The sequence below is a fragment of the Equus asinus genome, chromosome 18 (genome assembly GCF_041296235.1).
Source record: "Equus asinus isolate D_3611 breed Donkey chromosome 18, EquAss-T2T_v2, whole genome shotgun sequence".
Lineage (NCBI taxonomy): Eukaryota > Metazoa > Chordata > Mammalia > Perissodactyla > Equidae > Equus > Equus asinus.
In genome coordinates this window covers 29,640,078-29,652,471 of record NC_091807.1, presented here as the reverse complement: position 1 = coordinate 29,652,471, position 12,394 = coordinate 29,640,078, and the positions used below count along the sequence as shown (strand labels likewise).

General features: G+C 49.6%; 1 protein-coding gene across 4 annotated transcripts in view; it reads left to right on the top strand.

The window, feature by feature from the left end:
• Window positions 1-12,394, top strand: part of URB1 (URB1 ribosome biogenesis homolog) — a 76,268-nt gene that overhangs the window by 45,722 nt on the left and 18,152 nt on the right. For all 4 annotated transcript variants that reach the window (XR_011495377.1, XM_014827590.3, XM_070488758.1 and 1 more), the window contains exons 23-30: window positions 297-498; window positions 1,149-1,335; window positions 3,457-3,515; window positions 5,172-5,365; window positions 6,368-6,478; window positions 6,897-6,960; window positions 9,683-9,854; window positions 10,294-10,396. Coding sequence is in view for 3 of the 4 variants with exons in the window: in XM_014827590.3 (XP_014683076.3) it covers window positions 297-498; window positions 1,149-1,335; window positions 3,457-3,515; window positions 5,172-5,365; window positions 6,368-6,478; window positions 6,897-6,960; window positions 9,683-9,854; window positions 10,294-10,396 (1,092 nt within the window). In the remaining variant the exon portion in view is untranslated. The remainder of the gene's footprint in view (window positions 1-296; window positions 499-1,148; window positions 1,336-3,456; window positions 3,516-5,171; window positions 5,366-6,367; window positions 6,479-6,896; window positions 6,961-9,682; window positions 9,855-10,293; window positions 10,397-12,394) is intronic.

Below are 12,394 nucleotides of genomic sequence, written 5' to 3'. Positions count from 1 at the left end.
GGGGTTACACCCAGGGCCACCGGCTTGCGGAATCCTTGTCAGAGGGTTGACTGACAAGAGGTGACCCGTGGTGAGCTGCTCAGTGCCTAATAACTGCCTCTCCGGGGAGGCTGATTTGTAGCATTTGCCAGTTTCCATGGTGTCAGTATTCCTGCCGTGGCCAATTTCAAGCTACCAGTGTGACATCACACAGGTCACAGATTCCTAAAATATAGCCATCAGCTCTTATGAGCTGGTATGCGCCAAGTCCAGCACGCCATGGTGTGCAGCTCCCTTTCCGTTTTGTCTCTGCCCAGTGTCCTCTGCTGTCATTCCCGTCTTGAGGAAGGCCCTGTGGAGGCAGTTGCAGGCCAGGCTTCTCAGTGCTGACGGGCCCCCCAAGTCTGGGTTGCATCAGGAGATCCTGGCCCAGCTGGTCCCGTTTGCAAGAGCCAAGGACCTCGGTGTCCTCATGGACCATTTGCCCAGCTTGCTTCAGACTCCAAACAGTCACAGGAGGTATGAAGGCTCAGATGTTTGCTGGCTCTACCCCTCTTGGCTCCACCTTTCCTTGTAGTATTTCTGAACTAATGGAAGACGGCTGCATTGCTGACCTGCTGGTGGGTGAGAAGGCAGTTCTACAAGCACTCTTCTTCCAGCATCCTGGCTGGAGCGCAGATGGATGCTTCTGATTCCCTCAGAGCCGTGGTTCTCAACCAGGGCTGATTTTGCCCACTCCAGGGACAATTGGCAACGTCTGACATCTTTTATTGTCACAACATGGGTGGGGGTGTTGCTTTTGGCATCTAGCGGGTAGAGGCCAGGGGTGCTGCAAAGTATCCTATAATGTATCGGACAGCCTCTCCTGCTAAAGAATCACCTGGCTCAGATTGTCAGTAGTGCTGAGGTTGTGATAGCCTGATTTGGACAAAGTTTGGACGATATATCCTTTTTCTGGTGCGTCTGTTGTTTCCCCCTGTTGTAAAAATTCTGATACATCTTTGATGTTTGAGTAAGGGGTGGGGGAACCCTGTAATTCCTGTGCTTGAGTAACATAGGGAGTAGGACTCAGAACATCTTTCCCATATGGCCATTGTAATGTTGGGTTATACGTAAAACCAGAGATTCAGGCCCTCCCTCTGACTCTGTGACTTTGTCTTATGCTGCAGCTGGATCGTGGCTGACTCTGTCACAGCAGCCCTGAAAGGGTCGGCAGAAGAGCTGCACACCTGGAAAAAGACTCTGCTGGAGTCCTGTGTAAAGTGGCTGATCATGTCTTTCACTGGTAGCCAGCAAGCCAATGACAATGCCCAGGATCAAGAGAAGCAAATGCTGCTGAGATTAAATGAGCTGTTGGTAGGTGTCTTGTCTTTTCTTAGAGATCCTGGTTAAATTTTTAAGGGAAAGACTGAGATAGACAAACTAAGGTTTACAGACACATTCCAAGCCAGGTGGTATGAGTGCAGCCTGGTGGGAAGTGAGAGGGGCCGTGTCTAGGAGCGGAAGTGGCAGGTGGGGGCAAGGCTTGAAATGAGCTATCTTTTATCAGGAATGGATGTGGGATTTTGTCAAATGCTTTGTTGCATCTACTGAGATGGTATATGGTTTTGTTTTTTGTTTAGTTTGTTAATGAGGTTAATTATATTAATTGTCTTTTGAATGTTAAACCAACTTTGCATTCTTGGGATAGACATACTCGATCATGATATATTATTGTTTTTATATATTGTTAGATTTGATTTGCTAATATTTTAAGAATTTTTGCATCTGTGTGCATGAGGGATATTAGTTTGTAATTGTATTTTCTTGTAATGTCTTTGGCTGGCTTTAGGATCAGGCGGTACTGGCCTCAGAATGAGTTAGGAAGAGTTTCACAGGGTATAAAATTCTAGATTAGCAGTTTTTCTTTATGCATTTTAAGATTTTGCTTTACTGTCTTTCTCATAAGAAATCTGTCATATTTGTTCCTCTGTGCATTATGCCTTTTTTGTCTGGCTGTTTTTAGGATTTTTTTCTTTACATTGCATAAAGCAATTTGATTATGATATGCCTTGGTGTAGTTTTTTTTAAGTTTTCTATACTTTGGGTTCTGTGAGCTTCTTGGCTCTGAGTTTCAAGTTTTCATAAGATTTGGAAATATTTATCTATTTTTGGCCTTTATTCCTTTTTATTAACGTGTCCTTTTTTTAAAAAAATATTATATTTTTGCACAAAAATAATTAAAGTCCTGAAGGCTAGCGTATGAGTTATTCCTCAATGCACAGTGTAAAATTGCATTAGAAGTCATCAAGACTGTGATTTATATTTAAACTCTGAACCCAAGTAATCCTCAGGAAAATAACCCCAAGTAAAACTTAGTAAGTGTATAATAAATACATTTGTAGGTTATAGATCAAGCAGTGTGCCTGTGTAGGTGTACTGAGACTCTGTAACCAGTATTTCAGCATTAATTCGTTCTGTTACGGGCTTGTGGATTTAAGGCGCATGGGAACCCAAAACAGCAGAACTAGGAAAGAGGAGGAATGTCCCTGAGGTCTGGAGAGAGCAGAGCTGTAGAGGAGGGGGTGCTGGGCTCACCGGCCACTGGTCATGGTGGACATTCCCACTCCATTGTCAGCCCCTCACCCAGCATGCTGGCTCAAGTGAGTGACGGGCAGGGCCCTTGAAGGGATGTGCGCTCTGCGGGCATGCCCCCCTCTTTACCCCACTCTTCTTGCTCTCTCTTTTTTTTTCTTTTAATGGACTTAATTTTTTTTAGACCAGTTTTAGATTCACAGCAAAATTGAGTGGAAGTGCAGAGTTCCCATATATCCGCTGCCCCTAAGCATACACAGCTGCCCCCACTATCGGCATCCCACACCAGCCCTTTTCTTGTAATTGAGGTATAATTCTCTTATTGTGAGATACAAGCTCTTAAGTGTACAGTGTTGACAAGGACATGTTCCCTTGTACCCACACTCCTGTCCAGGAAGATTTTCATCATCCCAGAAAGTTCCCTTGTGCTTTTCTCCCAGTCAGTCCCCTTCTGTCCAGAACAACCCCTCTTGATTTAACGTAACGCTCTGTTTGGAGATTTTTTGCCACATCAGTGACTGTGGGCCTGCACTGGCCCTGTCAGTGGTGCAGAGGTCTCCCTGGGTAGATGGAACATCACGTGTTTAAGCAGTCGGATGTGGCTGGACCTGTGTGTCGTAAAGGGTGCTGTCTGACATGGTGGACAAAGGAAAAATAACAGCACTATTAGGAAGCTTTCTTTTGCTCATTTGGTGATCAGAGATGTGCTAATAAAATGACAGAGCTACCAGCGAAAGTAAAACAATTTCAAAAGATCAAAGTAAGAAACGACAGCATGCTTTTGTGGATTGCGTAAGCAACTATGTTCCATATTTACTAAATGACTCTAATTTAAATTGCATGGTCTCTATTTTAAATTAATTGAGATATTCCGTGTATATTTCTCACTTATTTCATTCATAGAATTCAGTTAATGAAGTTGATCCTGGTGATTGGCAGAAATTTGTGAAGGCCGGACTCAAGTAAGTCGATTTTGTTTTCTTGGTGCGATTCAGTAAGGGTGTGAATGTCATCGATTATGCAGACCCGGTTTTGTAGCTTGTTATTAGCATAATGTACACGGCGGAGCAGGTGCTGTGCCCATTTTAGAGACGCAGGATGTGTGATGTTGGAGAGGTTCGATGATTTGCCCGTTGCCAGGCTGCGTGCTTCTAACGATGATGAGAGGTACAGCCTTTACAAAACGAAATGTTTTTTAAAAATCAGAAATGTGCAGAGAATAATACAGCAGCATGCAAAATTAATACACGATGACAGTTTCTATATTTGTCCTAATTTATTCTCTTCCCTCGCTCGCCCAAACGTGTCCCCCTTCTGGATTGAGCTTTGTCATGGCCATGCGTGGTTTTATACTTTGGCGACTTGTCAGTGTCTCTAAACAATAAATGACATTGTTTAGTGTGTTTACCATTTTACACAAATCTATCCCTTTATGTGTCCTTTTTTTGCACTCACGTGTTTTTGAGTTACCCATGTCGATACCTGTAGGTCTAACTTGTTGTGACCAGTGTGGGGTATTCTTGTGACTGAACCACAGTTTATTTAGCTGTCCCCTACTGATAGACAGCTCCTCCCCCACTTCTTCCTTCCTGCCTCCTTCCCTCCCCTCCATTCCTGTGGTGAATGTTGCGTGTCTCTTGGTGCCCTGTGCCAGATTTTCTCAGCGAGGGGCCCCTCGCTGGCTGTTAGTGTGGCACAGCTTCAGTTTTACCCCGTTTTCGATTTGCGCTCCCCTCTTTCTGAGCTAACCTCACACAGTGTGAAAGTTCATTTTTCTCCTCACATCCTCAGTGTGAAAGTTCATTTTTCTCCTCACATCCTCAGTAGTACTTGATATGGTCAGACTCGTTTTTGGCAGTCAGATAGTCATGAAACGATGTTTCATTGTGCCTATAATTTTCATGTCCCTGATTATTCATCAACTTGAAACAGAAAAATAGTCCACCCAGGAGGAGAGAAAGAAGTGAAGGTAGGTCACAGGTTCATGACAACTGTAGACTGCCATCATGAAATGATGACATTTCTTTCAGTCTTTGATGAATTCATGTTTCTAGAATGCCCGCTATATGCAAAGCGCTTCTTTACATTATTCATATATTACTGGAAAACTTCTTTTTCCTGGAGCATGATCCTTGCGGTCCTTCACTGGGTTCTGAAGGGGTTTAAGACACACAAGGCTTCTGAACAATTCGATGGGAGTTGTGAGTAGTTAGGAGGAAGGAAGGAGGGAGGCTAACTGGCAAGGTGGGCTGAGGGCAGGGAGTGTCATCTTTATTCAGGCTCAGCTCTTCTGTTGCCTCCTGGCATTTCAGCTCACCAGGAAGTTCGTTTGGTGTTTGTCCTGTCAAGAAAATAAATTTGCTGCATCTGCTCCTAGTTTTCAGAAGTGTCCCCTGTGATGGGTTCATAGCCAGGTGTGTGATAAAGCAAGTATAATGCAGTGGCAGCAGGAGAGTCTAGATGATGGGTGTATGACTGTGCACTAGAAAATTCTCAACCTTGTGGGGTGTTGGAAAACTTTCTTAATAAAATGCAGGGAAAACAGTTTTCTTATTGTTTCCTGTGAAATAAAATTCCCCCTTATGAAGCTCTTTCCCCCTTTGATTTTTGCCTCCTAGATTTCGGTATCAGGACCATACATTTTTGAAGGCCCTCCATGCTGCCATACAGCTCTTGTACCTTCCAGAAAGCTCTGTGGGCACGAAGCTCATCCCACTCCGCATGGTCCACATGATGCTCACACAGCATTCTCTGTTTCTGCCAACTCTGCTGAGGTCTGAAGAAGAGGAAAACCCAGACCCTCGTGTGAAAGGTGGCTCCTCATCCCCGCCCTCCCGTTTCACGCAGAGATTTGATTTCCTGATTTCATCGAGCTAGCTGTGCCCCAAAGCTTAGTGCCCATGTGTTTTCAGAGATAAGGAAGCAATACCAAAACGGTGTTAGAATATTTTGTTTCTGCCAAATCCAAGTTCAAGAAATGTTTCCTCTGACTTAGAATCACACAGCATGCAGATCTCTTTTCACAGCCTGTTCTGGCATAGGGGAGTCGTGGTTAAGTTTTATTGCCACATCGTAGGCACAGGTTCAAATCTGGGGGTTAGGAGGAGCGTCTGACCTGAGAGAAATTGTTTAGTTACATGAAATGTGTTAGTGGGAAGTTGGAAACTTCTGTCAGGAGCAGAGGGTTCCAGCGTCCCTGTTGGCGGTTCAGTGCGGGAGCTCTGGGAGCCAGGTTTCAGCTCCCCTGCTCCGTGCAGTGAGCATGTGCCTCAGCTCTGTGATCCCGAGGTTGGCGTGGGCTGCGGAGACGTCAGAGGACAGTCTGAAGGGCCCTGCCCTCGTGAAGCCACACTCTGCTCAGAGACAAAATTAACATCCCCAAACCATTAGAAATCGCCACAAGGTCCGCCTGTAATGACCTCCTCAGTTGAAGAGCACCATTACCAAGTTACTGCGTGGGTAGGAGAAAAAGTAAAAAAGCTCCACCCTTCTATTCAGGCAGAAGTGGAAATGTTAGAGATTTTGGTAACATGGGGAAAATGCTCAAGTTTTAAAATCTTTGGTGGCTTAAATTTGCAAGGGGAGTGAGGAGAGGCTGACTGTGTCCAGGGCTAGGAAGAGAGATGATGGTGAAAATGTGTTTATGGAAAAAAAGGAGAAAGTGGGGAAGGGACAAGGCACAGTCCTGAGCCCAGCATTGTTCAGAGAAGCGTGTTTCCGGTATTTAAGTGTTCCCTGAAGTGCTTCCTCGTCTGCTTTTCTTTGAATGTACGCACCCCTGCACTGCTGTGCTTTTCAATGTTGTTTCTTCCAGAGGCGCTGGTGGACCTGATGTCGGTGGTGGTGAGGTTGTGCCCCTCTGTCTGTGAGAGCAGCCACTTCGCAGTGCTCCTTGGGGCCTATGGCGCCTCTCTCAGCATCCTGGGTGAGCATGTGAGGACCGGGTGGTATGACCCCGGGAGTGTGTGAGGACCAGGCAGTCTGACCAGAAAGCGTGTGAGGACCATGCGGGGTGAGCAGAAAGTGTGTGAGGACCAGGTAGTGTGACCAGAAATTATCAGGACCGGGTGGTGTGGCCAGAAAGTTTGTGAGGACCAGGCAGTGTGGCCAGAAAGTATGAGGACCAGGCGATGTGACCAGAAAAGTATCAGGACCAGGTGGTGTGACCAGAAAGTGTGTGAAGACCAGGCAGTGTGACCAGAAAGTGTGAGGACCGGGCAGTGTGACCAGAAAGCGTGTGAGGCCCAGGCGCCGTGGCAGGGTGGGAGGTCCTGGCACTGAGGCCGGCTGGGAGGAGCGGCGCAGGCTTCCGCTTTCTGAAGGGACCCTTGGGTGACTTGCAGACCAGAAGATCTTGCTCCTCCTCCGGGCGTACGAGCAGAACCGCCTGAGCCTCGTGGACTTCAGGTGAGTGTGGCCTGGGCAGCGCGGGCTCTGGGGCTCGGCAGGAAGGGACCAGCCGGCTCCTCACTGATCTCAGGCTGGGCAGGCTGCACGGAGACCCCGGCTGCTCCGGGAGGGTGCCCCCGGCAGAGCATGTGTTGGCAGGGGCAGCGGCCAGGCCAGGCCAGGCCACCCTGCTGATGGCCGGGTGCGCGCTTGCAACAGACTGCGCCGTCCTCACTCCCGTCCCGGCTTCCTCTCATCTAGTTTAGTTGATTGTTCTGGAAAGGTTTTCTTCACGCTCTGCTCTAGATGGGCATGACTTGTGACGTGAGGACTCGGAGAGAAGAGTGAGGGGCGCTGACCAGATGTAATCCCACTGTCTGCCTGTCTGTCTGTGTGCTGTGTCTGGCTGGGTTTGTCTCTTTCCTTTCCGTCCGTCTGTCTGTCTCCCGGGTTCCTGGGGCTGCCCGCCAGCCCCTTGGCCAGCACAGCCTGGGGCTCTAGGGGCTGGGCTGCTGCTGTAGCCGTGGGCCCTGCCGCGGCTCTGTGATGGCCCCTCCCAGGGGTGCTGTCCTGGGAAGCTGGACACGGAAGGCCCCGCGGATTCTCTCGGCTACCCTCGGCCCTCCTCTCCTGGTCCCCGGGGCCCAGCGCCCTGCCGTCTCCCCAGCACACTGCTGAGGGGGAGGTTGGTGTTAAGGCGGGAAGCTAGCTAACGGGGCTAAGAACAGCAGTCCGGGAGAGCTCGGCAGGGGAGAGGCAAACGAGTCCCATTGTGCAATGCTCAACATCAAAGCTGTGCGAGCTCAGGAGCCACCCCTCTCTCCAGAAAGCCAGCAAAGAAAAACATGTTCCCTCTCTGAGGAGCGCCCGGGTCGTGGATGAACGTTCCCTCTCCCTTTCCTTGCGGCCTCCCACTCTGTTCCTTTGGAGTTGGCGCCACGCCGCTCGTACCCTTTCTGGAAGAGCAGAGGCCCTGCGACCTCAGGGAGAGGAGAGCATGTGGAGGCCGTTTCTCTTGCAGTGAGAAAGTCAGGACAGCGTCTCCCTTAGAGGTTAAAGAAGGTCACCCGAGGCTGCCCCCCACGTAGATGGGTGGGAGTTGGTTGTGGCAGGGTCGTTCCAGCTCCCAGGAGAAGCGAGCGTGCGTGGAGGATGTGGCATCGTGGGGCGCCATGCAGCTTGGAGCAGAAGTGTCTCCTCACTCAGATCCACGTCCCATCCGCGGCCTGAGTTAGGGGGCCGCCCGGGGACTCCGTAGACAGTCAGTGGACGGACCTCAGGCCAGTCAATGGCCGCAGTCCCAGGACTGGTGGATCCAGTAGCTCAGCTGCCTGCCTGTTAGAAACCGCGGCCAGCAGGGGCACCCTCCTAAGGACTCTGCGTTTGCAGAGACTGAGTCTGTATTTAGAATAGTTCTATTTAGAGGTATTTAATTCAGTCGATGTTCCTTCGGCACCTGCTGTTTACAAGGCGCTGGGCCTGGCACTGCCGGGAATACTGAGAGGAGGAAGACAGTCTTCCGTCTGCTGAGGGGATCAGACTGTCATAAATGTAACTCTTTTTAAATTGGCTTCTGATCATGCCACGTGGTGTGACCGGGCTGTTACAGGACCCCATGAGAGCATGCTCTCTTTGGGGGTGTCGGGAGTGCTTGGGGACAGGGTGACGTTGGAAGGCTAGGGAGGGATCTTACGCAGGTGCGGTTGGTGGAGGGGCCTGGGACACTGGTGGAGGGAACAGAACAGTGTTGTGGCGGCTGGGAGGTGGGAGGGCAGAACATCCGGGGAATGGTGAGTGGGTCAGCTTATCTTCGTCACACGTTACGTGTAGGAAAAGGTGGGAAGGCAGACACGTTGGTGGTAAGGAAGGTAAGTACCAGACTGAAGTGTTTCCATTTCCATCCGGGAGACAGCAGAGTGCTGATAGACATTTGGAGGCAGAGAAGTGGCCCTCATCAGAGCTGGGCTTTGGGGAAGCATCCTCCAGCAGTGGTGGGGGGGTGAGTGGTGGCGGAGGGTAGCAGGGAGAAGGATGGGGAGGAAAAAGAAGGCCTGTGTCATATTGCAGGCAAGGTGATCTCTCTGGAGAGGTTGGTGGCCTGAAAGGTAGGGATGTTTATGTGGTGGACTCTCGAGGTGGGGACAGCTGAACGTCTGTGCGGGCAGACCTGCTCTGCTCATGGCTGCGTGTAAGCAGGGAGAGGTTTGTGTCAGCATAGTGTCATTGAGCAGCCGGGATTCTGCCACTGTGGTCTAGCCTAGACTCTGGAGCCAGACTCCTTAAGTTTGAATTCCAGCTCTGCTGCTTAACTAGTAGACAAGTGACCAGCTGAGCAACTTTCTTAATCCTCTCTGTGCCTCTTTCCCCCATTTGCAAAATGGGGATGATAATGGTGCCTACCTTTTGGGGTTATTGTACACATGAAGTGAATTAATGCACATGAAGAGCTTAGAATAGTGCCTGGCGCATCATAAGCTCTGTATCAGTGTTGGCCTCCATCATCCCCAGCACTGTCCCCCGCCCTCCCCGTCAGCGTCGGCGTCGTCATCACCCCGACCTTCCCGCTAAGTTATGATGGGGATTAAGTGGTAGAACACACGTAAGCTGCTCACCACAGTGCCTGGCGTGTGCTAGCTGCTCAACAGAGCTCTCTATCATGGTTGTTAGGGTCATCATCATCATCATCAGTTCTTTTCCTGGTGGGGCCCGGGGACCAGTCTGCTCTCCCCTCTGGCCTTAGGGTGCTGCTATGGGGCCCAGCGGCTGTGGAGCATCACAAGACATGCCGGAGCCTGGGCAAGTCGCTGTGGCAGCAGCCGAGCGTCGGGGACATCCTCCGCCTGCTGGATCAGGACCGGATGATGAAGACCATCCTCCACTTCCCCCAGAACCGGAGGCTGCTGCCCCCCAAGGTGCGCGAGGCCCGGGGCACAGCCATCAGGGAGCACTCACTGCGGGCGGGGGCTGTTCTGCCCGCCCCTCCAAGGGCTCCACCTGTACCCTCGGCTTGAGTGTTCTGTAAACTCCAAGCCCTGGTTTTCTGGTGGATGGTTAACTTCTTAAGCAAAATTCCAAGCATATATAAGGTACAGAGATAGGACCCCCACATCGCCGTCACCCCGCTTCAACAGTTATCCATGCGGGTTTCATTTATAACTCCCCAGAAAAGACTATTTTGAAGCAAATCTCAAAAATACCATTTCAAGTACAAGCGCTGTTTTTTTACAGAGCCATTTTATGCTCTTGAATGCTCAGAATAATTTGAACTCTAGAGATAGTGGGTAAGTACTCACGTGGTAGTACATTTGTGAGGTTGACCTGCGCGTTTCTGTTTTTTTGGGGCTGTTTCAGGACACACAGGAGCCGGTATTTAAAGACAGGAGCACAGTGGAGCTCGATGGCCTGTACGACCCCTGCTTCCTCCTTCATCTCTTCAGTGAACTGACCAGGCCAGGTAGTTGCTGCCTTTGGGAAGGGCGGGGACGGGGAGCAGCTCCTGCTGTGTGTGGCTCAGGCATAGTCACAGGGCCCTCACAAAGACAGGTTTCTCGTGGGAATTATTACCGTAATAATTGAGGGATTCTCATTAATCCTTGAAGGATACCCAGCTGCCGTGTTACCTTTTCATTCCAGTGATTTTCAGCAAAGTTAACAGTTAATGTTTTGAATATATGGAGATTTTTTTTAAAAAACAATTATAATTTTAAAACCAGAGAGTGTCCCTATGTCCTTGATGTTTTCCTATTTCTTAGGGACAGGAGCCTTTTCCGAATTATCACCGGATAGTGGTCAAATACCAACAGAAATGAGAGATTTTATCCTTGAAAACAAGTGAGAGCCTGCTGGGGTTGACTTTCTCTTGGTTTAAGTGTATTTTTGAAATGGCGTTTGTGTCTAGTAGCCTGAGGGTGGGAGTCTGGTAAACGGGTGGGGGTCAGCGTGTGCATGTGCCCACTGGGGAGGACCGAGGTCTGATTCCCAGGTCCTCAGGACTGTTGGTCTGGGGCGTTCTTGGGTGATGGTGTGTAGCGATACCTCATTGGGGTCTTGATTTGCATTTTCCTAATGGCTGATGGTGTGAAACATGATGTGGTTTATTTGTCATCTGTATGTCCTTTTTTTCTTCTTCTTGTCCCCAAAGCCCCCAAAGTACATAGTTGTATATTCTAGTTGTGGGTCCTTCCAGTTGTGGCTTGTGAGATGCCACCTCAGCATGGCCTGATGAGTGGTGCCACGTCCGCGCCCAGGATCCAAACCGTTAAAACCCTGGGCTGCCGAAGCGGAGCGCGTGAACTTAACCACTCGGTCACGGGGCCGGCTGCCTATGTGTCCTCTTTGATGAAGTGTCACTTCATGTCTTCTGCCCGTTTTCTAACGGGATTTCTTTTTTTACTGTTGAGTTGGGAGAATTCTTCATGTAGTCTAGATAGTAGTCTTGTGGGATATGTGGTTTGCAAACATTTTCTCCCAGCTTATCTTTTCATCCTTTTAACAGGGTCTTTCACAGAGCAAAAATTTCTAATTTTGGTGAACTCCAGTTTATCAATTTTTCCCTTTATGGATCAAGCCTGCGCTGATATTCCTGGCTGGGAGAGGCAGGAGCGGCCCATTATGCCCCTCCCTCGGCCTCCACTGATGCCAAGCAGGAGCCTTGCCCTTCCTCTCTACGAGGCCTCCTCTGGCCTCCTCTGTTAGCAGTCGGGCGCAGGAGGGCCTCGCCGCTGCCCAGTGGGGAGCCTTCTCTACCGCCTCCCCAGCAGGGGTGTGGGGCTCTGTCTCACAGCCTGGGGAGGTCTAGGCTCCCCACTCCACCTTGGCTGGCGTGGGTAGGGTGGGGGCCACAGTGTTTTCTGGGGTGTTTGGCTGGAGTAGAGCAGTGACTGTCTAGAGGTTCTCTGTCTTACTAGGCTGCCCCTTTTATAGCCGTTTGTCGAGAGACTGGAGAGAGTGGGCGTTTGTTCTGCTGCACGTGTGCCCATTCGTGTTTCTGGGTTGCTGGCTTTCTTAGCTCTTGGTCTAGGGCACATGGAGCAGAAAGGAAACCCAGGGAGCTCACCTGAGGTCTCCACCTGGTCTGCTTCCTTCCCACCTTTTAAAGTCGTCTTATATTTATCTGGGATTTTCAGTTCCTCTTAATAGGAGAATAGAGAAAATGTGTCTACTCCGTCTTCCCAGAATTGGAAATTTAATTCAATTAATTTTTAACTTTAGATAATATATTCACAGTTCAAAATTCAGGCAGTACCAAAGGCCGTGCAGTGAAAATCTCCCTCCCACCTGGCCTCTGCATGTCGTTTCCTCCTGCCAGCGGGAACGTGTGTGCCCAGCTCCTTGCACGTTCTCCTAGGCTTCTTTTTTTTTTTTTTTTTGCTGAGGAAGATTCACCCTGAGCTAACATCTGTGCCAATCTTCCTCTATTTTGTATGTGGGACACCACCACAGCATGGCTGAG